Below are 23,613 nucleotides of genomic sequence, written 5' to 3' on the forward strand. Positions count from 1 at the left end.
GTGGGGGCGTCATGGGGACGTGGCCAAGCTTGATTGGTACACGAGGGCATCAAGTGGGGGCATGCTGAGTCAGCACGCAAGGGCGTCCTGACATGTGGTAGTACGTGATTGGAGTTCGCGGTGAATGCTACTCTATATATAAGGCTGTGGTTGGGTTCATTTTCATGCTGAGGAAGTGTGTGAGTGTTCTTTGAATGTGTTTCTGGTGTAATGGAGGATACCGCAAAGTTAGTAGTGTATCGCGACGGTGAGATAATACGTAATACTCATGAGGGAGTGAGGTTTGTGTGTCAGAATCAGTTTTTTTTTGTGGTTCCATGGACCATGACATTTATGGAACTTCAGAACGGTCTCTGTCAAAGCATGGAGAACGGTACATTAATGAGAGTGAGCAGAATTTTGTACCGGAATCCGGTTATAGTTTTTGGTGGTCCAATACAGTTTGATACCATGCCAATCACTGACGAAGTAACTATGCATAATATGTTTCAAATTCACCGGCAGACTCAGATGCGACAGCCACAGATTGAGCTGTATGTTGAGTTTGAAACCGTAGAGGCGGAAGCGATTCAAAATGACTTAGAGGTGGAGGATGATAGAGCTGCAGTGTACGAAGGAATGAGTAGTGACAGCGAAGAGGACTTCGAAGCCACTTATGAAGCCGGCGACGAAGAGCAGGATGGTGATGCGGGAGTTGAGACAGCAGCTGATAATGTAGTGGTTCACCCATCGATCAGTCAACCGATGAACGTGTCACCTTTTATGCGTGAGTTGGATCTCGACGCCATGCATGCACCGGAGTTTCCGGAATATTCAAACATAGGTACGTGATGACCGAATAATATGTTTTCTTTAATATATACTTTGGATTGATTAGTAAACGATGATGGGCACTTTCTGTAGGCGTTGCTGATTCCGAGGACGGAGAGTTCCGGATTGGAATGGAATACAGTTCTAGAAAGTCGGTCGTGGCATCAATTAGAAGTTACACTATCGCTAGAGGAGTTGACTACGACGTGTATGAGTCTGAGCTACAGACGTTCTATGCAAAATGCAAGATGTATGGGCGCGGGTGCGACTGGCTTATCCGAACCAGCTTGATAAGGAAAAAAGGTTGTTGGGAGATACGCAGATACAACGGTAGGCACACGTGCACAACGGGAGTGATTTCACATGATCATTCCAAGTTGGACTTGGACACAATTGCCGAGGCTATAAGGCCATTGGTCGAGACTGACCCATCCATAAAGGTGAAAACTATAATAGCCGAAGTCCAGTCAAGGTTCAACTATACCATCAGTTACCAAAAGGCTTGGTTGGCAAAGCAGAAGTCCATAGCGAAAGTTTTCGGTGATTGGGAGGAGAGTTACCAAGCCTTGCCGTGGTGGCTCTCGGTTATGGTTCAGAAGATGCCTGGGTCATTTGTCCAGATAGAAACACGCCCACTCTACAATGGGAATGAAGAGGCGCAAGGGGTAAATATACTTCATCGCGTATTTTGGAGTTTCAATCCATGCGTTAGGGCATTCAGGCATTGCAAGCCCCTAGTTCAAGTTGACAGAACACACCTATATAGAAAGTACAAAGGTACACTTCTGGTAGCTGTTGCACAGGATGGGAACCAGAACATTGTGCCTATTGCTTTTGCCTTGGTGGAAGGGGAGACAGCTGATGCGTGACACTTCTTTCTAAGGAATCTGCGAACGCATGTTGTAAGAAAAGATGGTGTGGGTATGATCTCGAACCGGCATGAGTCAATTCGAGCAGCAGTAAATCGTTCCGGAGGTGACTGGCAACCTCCAAAAGCATGGTGGATGTTTTGTATAAGGCACATCGGCAGCAACTTCCTACGAGCATTCAAGGTCCCTCACTTGCAAAAGCTTGTGGTCAATATTGGGTATTCAAGAACGGTGGAGGAGTATAACATCAACTATAAGAGGTTGGAAGAGCGAGGCGAGGTATATGCCAGGTGGTGCGATGCCATTGGACTTAGACATTGGGTATTGGCATTCGATGAGGCACATCGATGGGGCCATATGACAACGAACCTTGTCGAGTGTATTAACACAGTGTTGAAGGGTGCCCGTAATCTACCTGTGTTAGCGCTAGTCCGAGCAACGTATTATCGGTTAAATGAACTTTTTACGCGGAAGAGTGCTGAGTCTCACGAACGCAAACGTGCTGGATATACTTATTCCGTATTCGCACAACAGCGGATAGAGGCAAGTATGCAACAGGCTGGGAATATAGTTGTGCACCGTTTTGACAGACGAAATGAAGTATTTGAGGTGCGCGAAATGACTAGCAGAAAGGTATTAGTCGTTGATCTTGCACGACGTACGTGTGACTGTGGGCACTTTCAGGTGGAACGAATACCATGTCGCCATGTTATTGCTTGCCGTGCTAACCAGCGAATCGATTGGCACATGTATGTTCATGACGTGTACAAGATGACAGAGGTCCGTAAGGTATATAGATTCAAGTTCTCACCGTTAGGTGATGCCGAGACATGGCCTGCGTATGAGGGACCCACTTTGGTCGCTAATCCCGCCTTGAGGCGAACGTCGAAAGGTCGCCCAAAATTGACCAGATACTTGAACAAAATGGACTCACGCGACATGCGTGGTCCTCGGATATGCCGTCTCTGTGGTGCTCAAGGACATAGTCGGAGTCGATGTCCTCAGCGTGTTGGATCGAGTGGTGGGGGGGAATGACTTTTATTTTCATTGTGTTTGTATTTTTGAATTTGCATTTTTATAATAGATTTTCTTTTTTGTCTTAGTCGTGTTTGTAATTTTAAATTTGAGGTTATCCACTGATGTTTAAGACCATGATAATGTTAACATTTACTGCCTTACTGAAGCAAACATACAAATTTTTAACTACGAATAACATCGGCCAACATACAGAACATTAAATACGTATTACATTGAACCCTAGTATGACATCTAAAAACTCCAACCCGATGCTCACTTCTTACGACCCATCCAGCTCAGTGCCTTACCCATCATGCCCAGACCTGGCTTTGACGGAGTATACCTATCAAGTGGATTTCGCTCCGTCCGTAGGTCATATGGGTGACCTGCAGCGGCCGACCCACCCGCCTCTGCCGGCAGTGCCGACCCACCTGCCTCTGCTGGAGCGGATGCACCGAGGTTGAACTCGTCAACAAATGTGTATGTCCGCCGAAGGAATCCACTATCACACGATGCACCCTCTGACGTGTGGTCGGAAGCAGGACGCTGCAAACCATGGCTCATACCTACTGATGCCCCACGTGGATCAGCTGAGGCTGACGATGAATTCATAACACTAAAATCTGACCAACCACCCAAACTAGCATTGGCCCAATTCTATAGTTGCTGATCTCCGTGACCGCCGATGGAGAACTCAAACCAATCATGACCGACTGGAATCGTCAGCATCGGCTGAGAGTGCTGTGAATGGTGGCTGTGCTGAGAATGCTCGGAATGGTGGCTGTGATGAGAGTGATGAGAGTGGTGGCTGGACGCACTCTGGTCCTGTGCGAGTGGTGGCTGTGGTGCATAATAAGGAACCGACTCAAACACTGCATGCTGAGGTGGGACCTGAGGTGCAGGTGGCTGGGGTGCAGCTGGCTGAGGAACATACGCCGACAATCTCAGCATATGTCCGTATGAGCGCATGTACCAATCCCGATACTCCGGGGTCGGTATGAAGTCCCAGGTCGGAAGGGGGTGCAGATCCCGCAGTCGAGTGTGTCGCCTGTTGCCCCACTCCGCTATCCACTCCCCATGCAAAATTGTCCACTCATAAAGCTGCACTCCGCGAAGAGCCATGCAATGCTGGTCCAGTGGAATGTCCCTTGGTATTCGCGCGGGGGGGGGAGGGGCTGTGCGAACTCAAACTGACGCATAACTCGGTCCGCAGGGTGCCATTCGATACACTCGAATGACAACAACGGAGCAACGATATCACACACATCAAGATGTCCATGTAACTCGCCGGGTATGATCATTCCTTCGTACGGCCGCCACTCAAACTGCCACAGATAATTCCAATGTCATAACCCTAACATTAATATATGGAACTAGGATTCATTAGAACCATAAATATTTACCTCCTACATGTAGTCTATATCATACCTAAATGTCACAACGGTCTTCTTTAACCACGTTGTGCTCCGTTCCGAATGACTCCACCTAGAACATGTGTATTTACGTAAATACCCCTAATTGAAACATGCATAATGAATATAATCTCTGACAAGAACCATAAATATTTACCTCATGGCAGCTGGTATCTCAACAGGTGGAAGGATATGTCTCGGTACAGGCGCAATACACGACATTCGCTCCCATACCCAAACAAACAACAGATTAAGAGGGCCATCCATCTCCTTCGTATCATATCGTGATGCACGGCATAGTGCTCTGTAAAGATGTGCGAGACATGCTGAACCCCAACTATAAGTATGGATCCGCTCGAAATCGCGAAGCAACGATAGATACTTCGCATGGGGGTATGCGGTCGACTTATCTGTGAATAGGGTCGACCCTAACAGACAGAAAATCTGACATCTCACGTATCTCCTTATGGACTCTTCAGTATCCAACGGCTCCTCATCTCTGATTCTTCGAACCCAACCAAGCTTTATATAGGATTTCGAATTATGACTGAGCACCGGTTGACGTCCAAATATTATTGCCATGCTCTGACTCTGAACGAAATCACTACTACTATCAGTCCATCCACTCACAGGCTTTCCATCAATTGGTAAGCCAAATATATGTGCGACATCTTCCAATGTCACTGTAACCTCACCCACCGGCAACACAAAAGTGTGAGTCTCCGGCCTCCACCTTTCAACCAGAGCAGCTAACAACGGGTGAAATCCTCTTATCATCCCAATCCTAGATACGTGGTAGAATCCCGTGGCGCGTAAGTAGTTTTCGACCCTCGGATTCTAACTCTGTGGCGGATCCAATTTACGCACCAACAAATTTCTGTTAGGCTGCATCAACAAAAATATATTTGTTATATTAGTTATAAATATTTATTTATTAATAAGCAAATATTACCATATCTATTTATAAAATGTATGTGATCACTTCAATTAATAATATTATTTACATATTTATTTATTTTAATATTTTATTTGTTAAAATCATTAACGTGCAGTGCATTACCATAGTTAAAATATTTTTTCTAATATTTTAATATTATTAATAACAAAGTATATATATTTTTTAATATTTATTTATTACTTTAACATTTATATATTAAACTTTTGAATATGTTCAACATACATATTTATTTACAGTATATATATTTTTTATTTTATTAGAGTATTATTTTTATATTTTTATCGTAGAGAAATATATTTTTTTAAAAAAATTTTAGTATATCGTATAGTATAGTATAGTATAGTATAGTATATATTTTATTTTAGTATTTTTATATTAAAAAATTAATTTAAAATTAACAAAAAATTATTTTTTAACATATTAAATAACAAAAAATAACAGATAAAATACACAATAAAATATAATTTACTAACTTACATATATAGGATGATCCAAATAATTTATAATATGTTCCTCCGAAGCATTATAATTACGAACCATTCTTCAAAATAAATACAAAATAATATTTTTCTTTTTTTTACTGCCTATTATTTTTTCACCCTTTCCACTAGCAGCAACACCCTTCCCCTTTGCTGAGTTCGCAACCCCCTTCTTCCCTCTCACTAACACCCTTTCTTAAGAATGTTGCCCTCAAACCCTCTCACTAACTCTTTCTGTGTTGCAGTTGGAGGAGAAGGCTCCTTATATAGAGCATGAAGAGACCACGCTTGCTGTTTACCGGGGAACTTGTCCCCTGCATGGCAGCAGCTGCAGCACGCCCCCGAGATGCAGGAACATTAAAACTCCGCGATGCCAGCTCCACCTCGCCCCTGCGTGGTGCGGAGAGCTGGCTCCGTAGCAGGGTCACCACGTCCCTGCGTGTTGACTGGGTTCTCCACTGTCCGGTAAATCACCCCATCCTCCAATATTCTCTCAAAACACCAATGGCTTTTCCATAATAAAAATAATTTCCGAAAAATTGGGTCCAAATGTGTTAAAAAAATGGGCCCAAATGTGTGTTAGTATAGAGAGAGCGAAAGAGAGAGAAGTGTGAGAGACCACTATCGTCGTGTCGTTGCCTTTTTAGAATTGTCTTTCTTGCACCATCTTCGTTCTAAATCCATTGTCCTTACATTGTCGCAGAACCGTTTTTCTCGTTCTGCTTTATTTTTTTGCTATTTCATTTTTGACTTTTCTTCCTCTTCTTCATTGCTAATGATCTTCTTCCTCTTTTGGCCGTTCAAACTTTTTAATTTCAAAAAATCTAAAAACCGTTTGGTGCCAGTTCTGGGTTGGTTCATCAGTTTTTGAACGGTTTTTTTATTCACGTCCAGTTTATAAACTAGTTGGTTTTGCCTAAGGTTCAAATCAAATTAGCTCTTAGTTTCTGTTTGAATCGATTCAGCCAACTAGTTCAGTTCAATTTTTAAAATCATGAGCGTATCACATACACATCTTTATAATCAGTTCAATCTAATCTATTAGTGCTCAAGTTTAGCTTTAAAAGGCTTGTGGTAAGAATATATAATGTTCTTAAATCATGTATTGATCTAAGTCCCATTATATTGCCTGAAAAGTTTTGTTCAAGAAAATTCAAGAATACATTTGGCTTGTGTTTTGATATTTTTTTTTAATATTTTTTGTCTTTAGAATTTTGTAAAAAGAAAAAAAATAAGATATATAAACAAACTCAGTAAGCTCACTCCCTCTATTCTCTCTTCGAAGCTTAATTTCTTTTAATTTTGTTGAGTTTGGAAAACTTGAATTATTATGATGATTAAATATTATTAAAATATTAATTAAAAATTATTAATTTGTTAATTGCTTTCAATTGGTTGTATGATGGATTTGGTGTAGTGTGCAATTGAAAAATAAAATTGTTTCTTGGCTCAAGTAATGAAAGTATAGTTTGGTTACTAAAACATACTTAACCCAATAATAGTTGTTTTCTTCAAGTGGCTGAATATTAAAAGAGAAAGAAAACCAAAGGAGTCCAAATCTCTTAAAGCCCAATATTAATTATTCACTCCATGTGGCTAAAAGACAAAGAAAGACAAAGTGGCCCAAGAATGCCATACGTTAATCACAAAAATAAATGGGCCAATTTTGTTGAAGCATGTTTTGGTTACCAATTTACTTTGGTGAAATCCAAATTTAATTAAATTGATTGCATGCTTTTCACGGTTACCATTCCCATCTCCAATGGGTTATGGAATTCAAAATTTACTTAACTTGGATTTATTGCATGCCTTTTGGAAACAGGAAAGAGAAAGTTTAAATTGATTTGATGGCCTTTAATGTTTTACACATTACTAGGCAAAGAATATGGGAAGTTGGTTTTAATTGATTTTAATTGATTTCACTCATTACTTCCAAAGCTTTTTTCTCTTTTCTCTCCTCTCTCTTTCAGTCATGTCTAGTAGGAAAAGAAGATTGAAGCAAGCCATCAGAGGTAGAAGCAGAGAAGCTATGGACAAGCAAAAGGCCAAGGTGATAATGGCTCTTGCAAAAGGAAGATCTACAGTAAGGCGTGACTGAGATCTTTGCCACTTATAGTAAGAAGTGGTGAAGAAGTCTCAAGATCACCATGCCTAAAAATGGTAGAAGATCCAATTCGGTCAGAGTAGAAGATCCTTGAGGCATGACTCATCTCTACTTTGTGGTCACCCATCACAGAAGGTAGCTAGAGAGGCTACGTGAAGGAGGAAGCAAAAGTGAAGCAGGAGGAGCTATCAAGGATCAAGTACTCATCAAGGGTCAAAAATCCTTTTTGGGGACCAAGTCAAGATGGAAGGCTCAGATTGATGAAGCTTGAGGAGATGGGATGAGAGTGAGGTAATTGCATGTTGGATTTTGCATTCGGTTTCCTCTTTTCTCTCTGGCCGAACCGGTTTGTTATTAAAGAAGAAGAAGATTAGCTCGGTTGAACCGTTTTAACCTTGGAGGCTTCCCCTTCTATAATAAGGGTGAACAGCCAAGGCTTGAAGTAAGGAGAAAAGAGTGAAAGTATAGAGTTCTCATAGCTACCCAAGCTAACAGAAGTTCTTCTCCTTCAATGTGTTTCATGTTGTATTTTTCTGTTTAGTTTTGTCTGTCTTGAGTCTCATGGAAAAAGGCAAACAGTGAGGTTTGTATGAAAAATCCATAGAGCGAAAAAAGGCAGAGGATACAAAATTAAAAGAAAAAGCCAAAGGTGTCTTAGAGGTCCTTTGTACATCTGTGTGTATCATGATTCTGTGGGAATCCCCTTGCAAGTTAGGTTAGCACTTAGTAGTTGAAAGCTTGGTAGGTGACTAAGTCAAGTTCAGGATTGGGGATAGATTCTGGACTTGTCCCAGATAGGAAGGGTAGTTTCTAGGGAGAATTGGTGTCTGTAATCAAGATGATTATAGTGAAATTCTATCATTGTTGTGATGGAGACTAGATGTAGGCTGCATTGCACTTGGCAGCTGAACCAATATATTTCTTGATGTGATTCTCTCTTTCTCTTCTACTCCATTTCAGTTTCTATTGCTAAGGAGACAAAATTGAAAAATATCTCCTAATTGGGTACGAGACAAAAAGAAAATGTCTCGTGTCTGGTTATGAAATAAAACGCAAAAAAATCTCCTGAAGCTAATTTAAAAGGCAGCAAGTATTATTCAGAAAAAAAGGGGCTAAGATTCAACCCTCTTCTCTTAACCACTGATAAACCATCAAATTTAAATTTAGTAAGCTTTAATTTTTTTTTATTTTTTTATTATTCATTTTTAAAAAAATTATGGAATTGATAAATTCTAATTATTATTGATTATTACTTATTTAAGATTTGAGAAAATTATGGAATTAATGAAATATTTTCATCAAATTTGTTGTTAGATTTTTTTAATTTAAGATTTGAGCTAAAATTTATCTTTTAATTTGTGATTTTTTTTCTAATTATTGCCAATTATTTGAAAAATTATGAAATTGATGAAAAATCCTCAATCAGACTTGTTACCGATTTTTCTAATTTAAGATTTCGTTTAAAATTAGAAATAAATCTAATACTAAACTATTAATAGAGGGTTGTGAGGTAGTGAAAATTTAACGTGTCATACTAGAGAGAGTTTGAGAGTTAAATTTTTTATGGTATTTTCTAGACAATTAGTTCATGTATAATCTCTTATTCAACCATTTATTTTTTTAAGTAAACTTTGTTTTTTATTTTTTACAAAATAACTGCTTCCTTCAATTAATTCTCCTTCATCCTCTGCTTCAATATTTATTTTCTCTTTACCTAACAAGTACTAAAAACCTAAAATTTTAAATTTGAATGGCAAAAAATAGGGTATAATTATAATCCAGCATTCATTATTAAATGAATTTGTATAGTTACTTCAATGTCTTTAATATTTTTTGATAACTCCTTCTCTTATTCTCTTTCACTACCAATAGTGTATTGTATTCACTCTTTCATTTTAACTAATTTTCTCCTTTTTTTTTACCTGTTTTTCTAATTTTTTAGTGAATTTCAATTTTGAATTTAACTGCCATACATCATACGAATCACTCTTACTTATTTATAACCCCTTAATTTTATTATTCACTGCAGTTTTGTGGTTGCTCCTCCCTTTTCTTATTTTTCAATTCGTTATCGTGGTGGTGATGGAGGGTGTTATAAACGGGTAGCATATTTGGAAAATTTGGAAGATTCTCTTGTAAGCTTTTTGGTGAATTTTTCTCTCTCAAATTCATGGTTTCTTTTCCGTTTTTGTAACTAGGTTTATGTCAAATTTAGAACTTTTTGTTTTTGTTTTATTTTTCTTTTTGCCTCCTATTATACCGCAGCCATGGTCACAGTTGTTACGCTCGGTGGAGAGCGTGGTGGTGGATACAGAGGAGGAGGCAGTGGCGGTGGTGCTTGCTAGTTGCTACAACTGCGGTGGGATGGGTCACATGGCCATGGAGGAGAGATAGTTCTTCTTTTCCTCTGCTGCTAACTACTTTTTTTATGACCTCATAGAGACTAACATTTTGTCTTCTTGGTATGATATCCCATTACCCCTTCTTTCCATCTAATTAAATTGTATTGAGATTAGATTTTGGAGAAGCGGTAGTTGAGTTTGTAGCAATTTCTGACCTAAAAGCTTTTATTTTTCAGCTCTTCTATTTTTTCTCTAATTCCTAGTGCAGTGTTCAGAAAACTCACACCCAAGTCTAAAAACAAGCTTTTATTACTTTCGATTTCCAGAAACTTTCAATTTTGAGATTTTTCGTTTGAGGTTTTTTAATTTTTTTTTCATATTTTGAAATTTTGTGATTTTAATTCGATTTTATTTTTTAGCTTCAGTTGCATTTTGACTGCAATGTGAGAATTTCAACATAGGCGTCGGTTATGTATGGGATCTTCATATGCATCGATTACTCCGCTGTTCATCGCAGCCTCAAAGTGCATATTAGCTTCCTCAGAAAAGTTTCTTTGCTGATTGTTTAAATTGTGATGATTTCATGATAAATTTTTCCGTAGATGTTGGCATCAGAAATCTGGTAAGACAAGTAGTACAACTTGCTCTTCTTGCTTGACACACTGGTGAGTAAGTGAAATGCATTTCAACTGTCTTAAAGAGGAGGACATGAGGGTTGGGTTCTTTAAGGTGTTATATATGCAATGTTTGTTCATCTGATTCAGTCATCATTCATTTATTTGAAGGAATTCTTTCTAAAATACATTTATTTGATTGAATTTCGCGTCAATGCTCAATTTATCATGTGCTTCTGCTGTTTTTTTTTTTTACGTAAGTTTCTCTAAAGTGATTTGATAAAAAATTACAAATAATAAGATTTTTTAAAGAATAAAAATATGAAGTATAAGAATCAATATCAAATGATAGTATTACACGTCCAAGATTCAGAGACTATATTTTTAATAAAAAATTTTAAGTTAAATTGTATAAGTGAAATTTATAACTTTAGAAGTCGAGATCAACATGTATTGTAAGTCATCTTTAATGAATTAGGAGGGGGAAAGATGAACAATAAGCTGAAAAATTTTAGTTTTTAGTTGTCTTTCAAATATTCTAAAGATTTATTTTTTTTCCATCGTTGTGGTTCCTAAATTATAATAAAATAAAACTGAAATTCTATCAAGTGGATGCACAATTTGTATTTGCACTAATATATTTTCTTATTTTATTATTTTCATACTTTTAGTATTTCTCTTAATTTGATATTACTCAGGCAAAGTCAAGAATAGCTTTGGGAGTAATAGTGTACTAAATTTCTGGTGATAATATATTGCAAAACCTATAAAATATGTTTTTGTTTTTTTTTATTTTCTCTTCATCATTTTTTTACTCAATTTATTCATTATTACTATTATTTGTTTATTTATTTTTCAGTTCTAGCTATTGTATGACTTAATTATCTCTCTCTCTTTTCTTTCTTTGCAATATATTTTATTCTATATTTTGATTTTTTTTTCCTTATCATGTTACAAAGACAATATTAAAATGTGCATATAAATTTTGGATCAAGTCACATATATCAATTTTTATTGTATTTATATGACTTTTAGATGATTCGAAGGGTATGGTTGAATTTTAATTTGTTGGCAAATATGTTGGAAAAATTTGATAACATCGGTGTATTATCTATTATGAGTACAAAGAAGCTCAAAAAAATGTGTAGTACGACATTAATTTTGGTGATGTTAGCATATTTATTAATTATTGAAGGTGAAACTTCAGTGTCGTGTGAGTCATTGTGTTAGTAATAGAAATTATTGGTGGATTAAGATTCTACAATTTTTTAAATATTTTTATTGTGCATTATTTTTTCCTTTCAGGTTCAGTCCATTACGTGCAAGTACAAATATAATAGGTCATGGATGATGATTATAATTCAATATAAGTGAGAGGAATATAAATCAAGTTAGTTGAAGCTTAAAAAAGAGATTAAATTTAATTTTCCTTTTCCGGTGATTGCTTTCACTTTTAGTATTTATCTGCAATTGTTCATAAATATGACTATTAAACATGTTTAGTCAGAGTTAGTATCTGCATTATTTTTGTAACTTAATTATTTGTTCATCACTAACATACTTCATTATTTAAAAGCATTTGTAAGAACTTGAAGAGGTTGATTAAGATTCTAAATTTTGTGATGTATGTCATGAATTTTTTTTTAATTGGTTTGGCTTGCATGACATGCGAACAAATGAGGTTGGGATTGAAGTTTTTTTAATTGTTCATTTTCAGAACAACTTCCACTCATCTGTTTTACTTCTTCTTGATTTTTTAAATTTAAAAAAAAAACATACAAGGTAGGCAAGTAGCCACATTTTTTTGGTTAGATTTGTAGATTTTTATTATGGATTATTTGCTTGGTACTATATTTGTAACTAATTAATTACATCTTTATTTAAAATTTTATCATTGTATTTAAGAGAATGTTAAAAATTATTTATGTCATACATTTAAAGAATTTTTTAATTTTTCTTTAAAAATATTTATTCTTAAAGTATTAAAATAGTTCTTTCTTTTACTAACCCATTCATTAGAATATATTATTCTATATATTGAGTTAGTCTTTGAAGACAAGAGAAGAAGGATATATTGTTGGTTGGATTAAGTGAGATCTAATTTATGGTGGAAGAGACAGATTTACTGGAGGAAGAGTTGAAAATATTTTTGGATAACAAAATCATGGTAAATTGGATTCATGGTGTAAGCGTAATAAATTGGAAACAACAGTTTTTGAGAAATAAGACTACAATCATAGCATAAGAGTATCAAAATGCATGTGTTGAATTCAAATGTGAACGAGAGTATAAATAAAGAAAGGAGTGGGCACAAAAGACACTAAAAAATGAGAATAAATGGATATAGTGGATGGCTTGAACAAACTGTGCCACAAAAAATAAAGCAGATGCAAGTATTGAAGTGCAGCGACGACTGTAGGTTAATGTTTTATAATATAATAGGATGTCATATTTTTTGAGTTGTTAAATTACTTATACTAATAAGAATTCATATAATTATATAAATTAACATTAAATTTAACATCATATAGTTATATAATATTTAATAGCATTTTGAGAAGAATGAGAGGTCAGAATTTAAAATTTATCAATTTTGGTATTTTTTATGTTTGTGATTTATATTAAATATTCTTTTTTTTTATTTCTGTGTCTCTGTTATTACTTATAGTGTTTTATCATGTATCATTAGACTCATAAAATTATTTAAAATACAAATAAGTTATATAACATTTTTAATTATATTTTTTTAATACTATTCATAAGATTCTGGTGTATTTTCTTCTTAGTAGAAGTTTTGGTTTAGTTCATTTGATGTGTGAATGTATGATGTGCAATTATATGTGTGGTGCGCGAAATTTGAATTGGCATAATTGAACCAGCAAGTGCATCGGGTCGTCTAAGTAATACCTCAGGTGAGTGAGGGTTGATTCCATAAGAATTGTCGGATTGAGCAAGCAATAGCTATCTTGTGGACTTAGTCATGCAAATAGTGAAAGGTGATTGTTGTTGAGATCGCATAAAATAATTAAATAAGTAAAGCAAGTAAAGATTGGTGTAAAATTAATATATGCAAACAGTTAAGATCTCGGAGATGTTTATCTTTCTGGATTAATACTTCTTACTAACTATTTTAATAATGAAAGATTCATTCCATGGCAAAATGTAAGTGATTAAACCTTAATTCCTTAGCAATTTAATCTCCTCTAATTCTCACCAAACGCCAGGGTCAGTGGTCATTTAATTTGAACGAGGGTGAAGCTCAGTATTCTAGTTCATACCACAAAGGTCCTAATCACCCCAAATCCCAGCTGAACAGATGTTTCCATATCCCCAACGAGTTGTGGATTAGCTGTCTAGGAGGTGTGTGCTTAAGCTGTAGCTCAAGTGACCTTGCTCAGAGTATCAGAAGAACTCATGTAGAAAAAGGGGTCATACTTCCATTCCACCCAGTTTCATTAAGATTAAGAATGAGTCACACCTTAAAATGGAATCAAATATAGATTAAAATAGAAAAGTAATAATATTAATCCATAGAAATAAACAGAGCTCCTAACCTTAACTAGGAGGTTTAGTTGCTCATAACTTTACAAAAAAAATAAGTTCTGAATGTGTTTAAACCTAAGTGATCTCCTCTTTAAATAGTAAATGCTAAACTTAAAAGATATTATTTTAAATTCAAAATTATAAAGGTAAGATAAGATAATCCTAAGGAGTGCTAAAATCCACTTTGAAGGCCCACTTGGTGAATGCTTCGGCTGTTTACTGGCGTTCAGTGCCAATCTGAGCATTGAACGCCCATAGGAGAGGAGTGCATTCTGGTCCCTTGCTCCCTGGCTGGAATTGAATGCCAGTTTGGGTGTTCAGCGCTGGAAGTTACTCCTTCTTGGGCGCTAGACGTCAGGCTTGGCGTTTAGCGCCTGATTTGGTAGTGATTCCAGAAGAAAAGTATAAACTATTATATATTGTTGGAAAGCTCTGAAAGTTAGATTTCTAACACCATTGAGACCCCGTCAATTGGACCTCTGAAGATCAAGTTATGCTTGTTGGAATAAAAGAAGGTCAGGGTTGATAGCATCTGCTATCCTTTGTTTGTCTTTGCACAAGACTCTGCCAAATTCGCCCTAAATTTACCTAAAATCATAAAATACCACAAAAACTCAAAGTATCATCCAAAGATAAATTTTGCACTAAAATATAGTAAAAATTAATAAAATCTAACTAGAAACACTATAAAAACAACTAGAAAAAGGGCATAAGCTGCTCACGCATCACAATACCAAACTTAAACTATTGCTTGTCCTCAAGCAACCAAAAACAAAATAGGACAAAAAAGAAGAGAAAAATACATCAGGTTTAGAGTTGTAATTCAATCTCAGTTCTAATTACTGAATGGAGCTATTAACACTCTATTTCTGAATAGTTTTGGCATCTCACAATCCTTTGAAGCTCAGAAATATTGGCATCCTTTAGAACTAGAATCCGGATGATATTATTGATTTCCTTCTTTAAGTTCTTCTTGATTCTTGAACATAGCTTTTGTTTTCTTATGGTGCTTTGCACCTTTGAGGCTAGTCGTGACTTTAAGTGTTTTGTTTTCAAGCTTAACTTGATACATAAATACCACAAGCACTTAACTGAGGGAACCCTTTAGATTCGACTTTTGCTTTGCTTTTATTCCCAGACAGTGGTGCTCAGAGTCTTAGGTGTACTCTTTAATAGCATTGGGTCACGACTATAAATGCTCAGTCTCAAGGATTACTTGACACTTTCACACCACAAGCATATAGTTAGGGATTGCAACTCTTTTGAGGTTTTTAGGCCAATTTTGACCCTCCTAACCATTGATGCTCAAGCCTTGGACTTTTTACTTTTGATTTTTCTTGTTATTTTTATTTTCATTTTTCTTTTTGCTGTTTTTTTTGCTTCAAGAATCAATCTTTTTAATTTTTCAGAGAATCAATAATATTTCTCTAAATTCCTGTTGCTTAAGAACCAATATACTTAACTTCAATATCAAATATGCACAGATAATTCATACATTCAGAAATAGAGATAGTGCCACCACTTCTAGGTAACTAGAACAACTCAATATACGACTCAAACTCATGCTTTTTACTACTTCTTTTTCAAAAATTTTCTTTTTAAGATTAGTAGGCAATACATGAAACATCTTCTAACTAAAAAAATTTCGAAAATAAACTACTAAAGCAAAGAAATCCTAAGAGTGATCATGCAAGTCTAGAGAGGAAAATAGAAAATAGAATAAAATACTGAAAAATGGAAAGAAAGGGAGAATGAAACTCAACCACCTCAGTGCTGCTGGCTGCTCAGGCTGTGCTCTTCAGTGAAGATGATTTGCCTCCCTTTGGTGCTATTGATGATAATATAAACCTAGAGCTTTCTCTGCAATACCAAACTTAAAAAGTTTGCTTGTCCACAAGCAAAGAAAGCTTGGTCCCTTTTTGGCGTTAAATGCCAGGAATTGCCTCCTTTCTAGCGCTAAACGCCCAGCCTGGTGTTTAGCGCCAGGGCTTGCCTACTCCAGGACGCTCTGTTCTTCCTTCTGAGTCCTCCTGTCCCTGTTCTAAGTACTATGCATGATTGCAAACGTTATAAAAGCTAGAAAAACTATGAAAATTAATGACAAATAAAAATTTACTAAAAGAAACTCAAACTAAAGAAAACTGAAATAAAAACATAATTAAATAAAAGGATACTTATAGTTGGGTTGCCTCCCAACAAGTGCTTCTTTACCGTCACTAGCTTGATAGTCAGCTCCTTCAAGGAGGAAGATAGTCATAGAGGCTTAAATCCTCACCCCTTCTTGGGATCTCCTTTCCTGTGCTCTCATGGATCAATTCAATATGCTCAAAAGACATGATCCTGTTCACAGTATGAGACAGGATTGGGCTTGCAGTGAATACTACCCTCATCCCTGGTGAGAAGCCTTCAATAGGGATCTTTTTTCTCTATCCCCTAGGCATCTTCCTCTTGAGACCTTCCTCCTTGGTGGATAGTGCACACCTAATACCAAACTTAGGTTTGGTATTAGGGGGAATTGATTTGGTTCTAACCAAGGGAGGAGGCTTAAACACTGAATTCAGTATGCAAGTACCTCCTTTGTCAAGGGGTGGCAGAGGTTTATAGATTTTGAACACCATGTAGTCCTCATGTAACCTCAGCACTAATTCGCCTCTCTCAATATCTATCAGGGCTCTTCCAGTGGCTAGAAATGGTTTCCTAGAATGATGGAGTCATTCGCATCCTCTCCCATGTCAAGTATCACAAAATCTGCTGGGAAGAAGAGCTTTCCAACCTTTACCAGTACGTTCTCCACTTGCCCGTGTGCTTGCCTCAAAGACTTGTCAGCCAATTGCAGGGTGATCCTTGTTGGTTGTACTTCTTGGATCCCCATCTTTTTCATTACTGACAGAGGTATCAAATTGATGCTTGAACCAAAGTCACAGAGTGCCTTTTTAAAAGTGATAGTTCCTATAGTACAAGAAATCATAAAGCTTCCAGGATCAGCTCCTTTGGTAGATTTCTCTACACTAGTGCACTGCACTCCTTGGTCAAGACCACTGTTTCATCTCCCTTCAAGGCCTTCTTCTCAGAGAATAGGCTTTTCATGAAGGCCATATAAGGAGGCATCTTTTCTAGCACCTCAGCAAAAGGAATACTGATGTGTAGCTTCTTAAAGATTTCCAAGAACTGAGATAGCTGCTCATCCTTGGTCTCCATTCACTCTTCCTGAGGATGTGACACTTCAGGCTCTCTTCCCACAAGAGAGGCATGTAACAGTGTGCTTCCAGTCTCTTCTTGAGCCTTTTCTTCATTTAGTTCCTCAACAGTGTGTACCACTTTAGGCTTAGCCTCCTTGGTCATCATGAGGGCTTTACACTCTTCTCTTGGATTTATCTTTATGACACTGGAAAGAGTGTTAGGAGGTCTTTAAAGTTTCTGAGGGTATGACAATTTGGCTCTATGCTCTGGGGCCTTGGGTAATGCAGGATGAGTGTCTAGGAGTGACTGGAAAGGGGTTGTCAGGGTGCCTGGGGGGGATGTCTTTTGAATTGATGTCTATTGCCCCTCTCTCTTGGCATTCAACGTCCACTCTGCTCCCTCCCGGGCGTTCTACTTCCATTCTGCCCCCTCCTGGGCATTTTACTTCCTCTCTGCCCCCTCCTGGGCATTTTACTTCCTTGGTGGTGTCCTTTGCTGTTGCCATTTTTCTCTCTAGTGCCTTTTTCTCACCTGGTTCCTCCTTGTTCTGATGTTGAGTGACTAATGTCTTGCCACTCCTCAATTAAACTGCTTGAAATTCCTCTCTTAATTGCTCAAATATCTGCTGGTTCGTCTGGCTCAATTTTGTTTTCAGGTTCTTGAGGGAGGCTCGGGTCTCCTGCACAAAGCTTTGTTGGCTTTTTGTGAATTCCTGCATGCTTTGTAACTGCTGTGTCAGAAGGCTTAGTTGTTGTGCTAATGCTTTATTCTGGGCTAAGATTGTGTCTATAGTGGATTCCTCCTTAGCTTCCTTTTTTGCTAAGGTTCTCTCAGATGAGTATAGGTATTGATTGTCAACTACCATCTCATGAGCTCATCAGCTTCTTCAGACGTTTTCTTCATGTGTATGGAACCACCTGCAGAATAATCCAGAGATATCTTGGCTATGTCGGAGAGTCCGTCATAGAAGATATCCAGCTTGACCCCATCTGTGAACATCTCAATGGGGCATTTCCTGAGCATTAACTTGTACCTCTCCCAGGCATCGTAGAGGGACTTGTTCTCTTCTTGCTTAAAGGTCTGAATATCTATCCTCAACTTAGTTAACCTCTTTGGGGGAAAATACTTGTTCAGAAACTTATTGACTACTTTACTCCATGTGTTTAAGCTCTCTCTGGGTTGAGCATCCGACCAGTCCTTTGCTTGACCTCTCACAGCAAATGAAAAAAGCATCAGCTTGTAGACTTTAGGATCCACTCCATTGGCCTTTACCGTATCACAGATCTGCAGGAAGTCGGAAAATGAATTTGTTGGGGTATTCCTGTGGAAGTCCATGAAACTGGCAATTTTATTGCACTAGGATTATCAACTGTGGGTTGAGCTCAAAATTGTCTGCTCTAAGAGGAGGCACACTAATGCTCCTTCCATAGAAATCAAGAGTAGAAACTGTGTAAGAGCCCAGGATTTTTCTAAGTTGTGCATTCCAATTTAGATCCATAGTGATTTTCCTGTTCCTACATACACAAACAAGAGATAAAGAAAAGTGAGAGTCTCTATGTCAAAGTATATAGAACTCGTATAGAGAACTCCCAGTGAGATATCCTAAAAGAAATAAAGTAAGATAAAGCAAATAATTAACTAAAAAAATTTCGAAATAGGAATGTAAGAATTAACCTAAAATTTTTTCAAAAAAAAATTTCATTTTTTTATTTTTATTTATTTTTATTTTTTAACTAAAAAATTCGAAAATAAAAAAGAGTAGAAAAAAAGTAATTAGAAATTTTGAAAAATTTTAAAAAAATTAGAAAGAAAGGGGTTTAAAAATTTTTGAAATTCAGAAAGAAAGAGAAAACACTAAAGAAACACCAAATTTAAAATTTGAAATTAAATGAAAATAAACTAACTAAAGCAAAATTCGAAAATCAAGGAGAAGATAAATAAGATAAAGATCGGAAAAAAAACTAGATATGATTCGAAAATAAAAAAGAAAGATAAAGATAAGATAATTAGAACAAAATTCGAAAATCAAAGAAAGGATAATTAAGATAAAGATTGAAAATCAAGAAAAATAAACAAGATAAGATTCGGAAATTAAAAGGAGAATTAATTAAACCAAAAAAAATCACTAAAGGGATACTGTTCCGAGGGTTACCTGAAACTGTAGGTCGATCTCGGACGAGATCTGCGGTGGTGGCCGAAGCTGTCGTGTCCGACTTGTTGGACCTGGTGGCCGGAGCTATCGTGTCCGACCTGTTGGATCTGATGGCCGGAGCTGTCGTGCCCAACCTGATGGAACTGGTGGAGCTGGAGATTCTGTTGATCCTTCGTCACCGGAGGGTGGTGGTACCTGCAAGAAACTCCGATGCTTAAGTTAGCACGGGCTTTAAGCAAGTTTTTAGTAGAATTAGTGTATGAGTTATACCTGGGTGCTCCAGTGTATTTATAGTAGTGTGGAGTGACCTTTCTGGAGATAAGATAGTTATCTTATCTTATCTTATCTTTAAGTGAAGTCATCTTATCTTTAAAGGGAACCGCCTTTATATTTCTAGGCTTTGGCTGCCTTTAGATTGGGTTGTGTTGCTTCGTTTGGGCCTACTTTGGGCTCTTTTGACGATTTGGCCAAACTCTTTGTGAAGAGGTCGGTAATTGGCCAGCTTTCTAAGAGGTCGGTCATGGGCCAACCTTCTAAGAGGTCGGTCATGGGCCAACCTTCTAAGAGGTCGGCCAACCCGGTCCTTTATAGCTCGAACCGATGTATGAACAGTGCCCCTACTTGAGTTCGGACCTTTCCGTGAGATCGTGCTTTCAGAGCTTCGATCTCTTTGAGGAAGTCGTGCTCAAGCATCCTGACTTTGGTCGATCTTGAGTAGTTTCTCCTTGTGCGAGTCTGGTATTGCCCTTTTTAGTTTGTTGAGATGTCTTTTCAGCCTTCTTCCGACTTGTTTGTCTTCACTGCTCTGGCTTTTTAGTCATAATCCAACCACTTTTTAGGTAGTGTTCCGACGGGGAACCTTTTTATAGTTTGTTTGGATGACTTTTTAGCGCCGTTTTGATTTGTGCGTTTGCCTTTTAAGTAGTGTCTTTTCTTTTTTTTTTCAAGACTTCGTACCTTTCAGCAAAGCATTCTTGGCCTTCCTCTGGCCGTTGCGAGATGTCTTTGTCCCTTTTGTGGATCTTTGTAGAGTGTTGGTACTTTGTTGTCTGACCTCTTTTTGATCACTTTTGGTTTTGTCCACTTTCTGCTTGGTCGAGGTGGTCCTTGGAGCTAACTTGTCTGACAACTTTTTAGTGTTCTCGTAGAACACTTTTTAGTCAGTCTGAACAATTTTGATAGCCTTGTCGTGGAGCCGTGGCTTTTTGGGTGGAGCTATGTCCCTTTTAGCGCACGCTTTTCGTTGGTCCGACTTCTTGTGTCGATCCGAGCTGTAGCTTTCGTTGGTCTGACTTCTCATATCGGTCTAATCTGTAGCTTTCGTTGGTCGGCTTTGCTTGTTGGTCCAATCTGTAGTTTTTGTTGGTCGACTTCGCTTGTCGGTCCAATCTGTAGCTTTCGTTGGTCGACTTCGCTTGTCGATTCTTTCTGAGTTATTTTTAGTAATCCATTTTTAATCAGGATTGGCCAGGCCTCTCTCTATGGATTACTTTTTATAACTCTGTCAATTTGATTAATCTGGTCCGACTTCTTCATGTCGGTCCATTCTAAGTTATTTTTAGCAATCCATTTTTTTCTCAGACCTCGTTAGGCCTCTTTCTATGGATTACTTTTTATAAATTTTGTCGCTTTGGTCGATTGGTCTAACTTCTTCATGTCGGTCCATTCTAAATTATTTTTAGCAATCCATTTTTTCTCAGACCTCGTCAGGCCTCTTTCTATGGATTACTTTTTATAACTTTTGTCGCTTTGGTCGATTGGTCCGACTTCTTCATGTCGGTCCATTCTAAGTTATTTTTAGTAATCCATTTTTACTCAGACCTCGTCAGACCTCTTTCTATGGATTACTTTTTATAACTTCTTGCATTAATCCGTTTTGATCGCTTTTTCATCTTGCCGATTTTGTAGAAATCGGGCGGTGAGTTTGGTTCTCACTTGGCCGACCTTGTCGAAGTCGGGCGGTGAATTCGATTTTCACCTTGCCGACCTTTATCGAAATCGGACGATGAATACAATTTTCATCGTGATCATGCGGTGAACTTGGTTTTCACCTTGCCGACCTGTAGCTTTGTAATTGGGCGATGAATTTTTGCGTTCAGATTAATGCGTCTTAGTAGAAAACTTTTTAGGGAATCTGCAAACTTTTAAACAATAAAATGGAGATATGAATAAGAGTGTGTACATGTTAGTGCTTACCCTTCTAGGTCGAGCAATCTTTTTAGATCTCGGCCTGGCGCCCTTCTTAGATTGCAGGCATGCCATGACCTTGGTAGCTCTCACCCCTCGAGGTCGGACACTTTGTGGTGACCTTTCCCTAGTACTTCTGAACAACTTGGTATGGTCCTTTCCAGTTGGCTGCTAGCTTCTCTTTTCCTGACCGACCTTAGGTCCATTCGACGCTTTAGTGCTTCCTCTCTAATCCGAGCTCTTTCTCGGACTTCTGGAAGTAGGTCAAGCTCTTCCCTTTGAGTTTGGGAGTTGGTATCTTCATTGTTCTTGATTTGAGCCATTTCTCATCTTCTTTTCTGCAGGTTAGTCGTTCTTTTCTCTCTCTTTTTTTACTTTTAACAACTATGCATGCTTTTGATGTAAAGCTTTGACTTTGTATTTGGGTTTTTGCTCTGAAGAACTTTGGTTCTTTCTGCAAAAAGTTTGCATCTTTGATCGTTTGCTGTGACTTTTCTTGTCGTTCGCCTTTGAGAAGAATGTGTGCTTTGCTTAGGGTTTTGTTGCTGTTCCTGTTTCTTTTCATCGTTGCCTGACTCCTTTTGTACAAAAGTTCTAGCTTTTGTTTTGACCTTTTGTTTGAGAGGTGTTCGGACTGTTTGGGTATAGATTGTTGACTTCTCTTCTCTGTGTTTTTGCCCTGTTGTTGCCTCCAAAGGGTGCCCCTGGACTTTCGTGTGAGTCCTGGGGTTTCCCTTTTACTGCTGTATCTGACACTTGATGTTTTGCTGTTATTGTCCGAGTTGTTTCCTTATTTGCCCGAGTTGTTTGGTAGTAACCCCATTTTTCTTTTTCTTACTGTAGGAATATTTGACCTATGTCTTCCCGCAAAAATATTGCTGAGAAGTCTACTAAGATCCCGGACGGCATGTTTGACTGGATGGATTCCATAGTTTTAATGTGTGTTCCTGAGTACTGTGTGCGACTTAGGAGGTTCCATAGAATTTGTAGGGATAGGGATGAGGAGAAGAATCATGAGTTGGTGTCATCGGTCCCTGAGGAGAGGGTTTGTTTTCCTTCCTTGACTCCGGGGGAACAACCCTGACCTGATATGGTTAGGACTTTTTCTTCCTCCGAGATTGATAGATTTTGGATGAGGCTTCTATTATTGCCCCCTAGTTTGGTGCTGGCTAGTTTTGAAAGTGCATCAGCTCGGGCATTCTGTTCCCGAGGTATATGTCGGACCTCATATCCCCCGAATTGTCTGAGTTGTTCTTTGGTTTTGTCCAGGTATTTTTTCACGGTGGGATCCTTAGCTTGGTAGCTCCCTTCTATTTGTGAGGTGACTACTTGTGAATTACTGAAGATGATAAGCTTTTGAACTCCAAATTCCTTAGCCAGTCTCAAACCATCTAGTAATGCCTCGTATTCGGCCTAGTTGTTTGAAGCAGGGAACTCGAATTTAAGGGAGAGTTCGATTTGGGTTCCCTGGTCGCTTTCTATTATCACACCTGCACCACTCCCGGTTTTGTTTGAAGAGCCGTCTACATAGAGATTCTATTTTATAGGAGTTCCCGGGGTGTCAGTGTACTCAGCAATGAAATCAGCCAAATACTGAGACTTGATGGCCGTCCGAGCTTCATATTGAAGATCGAACTCAGATAGCTCGACTGCCCACTGTAGAATTCTTCCAGCTAAGTCTGTCTTTTGTAGAATGCCTTTTATGGGTCGGTTAGTCCGAACCTTGATGGTGTGAGCTTAAAAATATGGGTGAAGTCGTCGAGAAGTTAGTTTGAGAGCGTAGGCAAACTTTTCTATCTTTTGATAGTTCAGTTCGGCCCCTTGTAGGGCTTTGCTGATGAAGTAGATGGGTTGTTGCACACTTTCGCTGAGGCTATTTCCTGACTTCCCACTGCGAGGTATAATGTGAGTGCTTCTCCTTCCCGTGGCCGACTAAGAATGGGTGG

At 37.9% G+C, this 23,613-nt stretch overlaps 3 protein-coding genes across 3 annotated transcripts; 2 read left to right on the forward strand and 1 right to left on the reverse strand.

Annotated features, from left to right (window-relative positions):
* Positions 1-210: 210 nt before the first annotated feature.
* Positions 211-1,679, forward strand: LOC112729951 (uncharacterized). Its single transcript, XM_025780079.1, has 2 exons — positions 211-823; positions 904-1,679. Exons 1-2 carry the CDS (start codon positions 211-213, stop codon positions 1,677-1,679), a joined length of 1,389 nt encoding a protein of 462 aa, XP_025635864.1.
* A 54-nt stretch (positions 1,680-1,733) lies between these two features.
* LOC112729952 (uncharacterized) lies at positions 1,734-2,714 on the forward strand. The gene has a single exon (XM_025780080.1). The coding sequence runs from the start codon at positions 1,734-1,736 to the stop codon at positions 2,712-2,714; it is 981 nt and encodes a 326-aa protein (XP_025635865.1).
* Positions 2,715-3,993: 1,279 nt separating this feature from the next.
* On the reverse strand, positions 3,994-4,885 carry LOC112729953 (protein MAIN-LIKE 2-like). The gene is made up of 3 exons (XM_025780081.1): positions 4,266-4,885; positions 4,125-4,181; positions 3,994-4,021 (listed from the first exon to the last, which is right to left on the reverse strand). The coding sequence occupies exons 1-3, from the start codon at positions 4,883-4,885 to the stop codon at positions 3,994-3,996; spliced, it is 705 nt and encodes a 234-aa protein (XP_025635866.1).
* Positions 4,886-23,613: the final 18,728 nt, after the last annotated feature.

This window comes from Arachis hypogaea, chromosome 12 (assembly GCF_003086295.3).
Source record: "Arachis hypogaea cultivar Tifrunner chromosome 12, arahy.Tifrunner.gnm2.J5K5, whole genome shotgun sequence".
Lineage (NCBI taxonomy): Eukaryota > Viridiplantae > Streptophyta > Magnoliopsida > Fabales > Fabaceae > Arachis > Arachis hypogaea.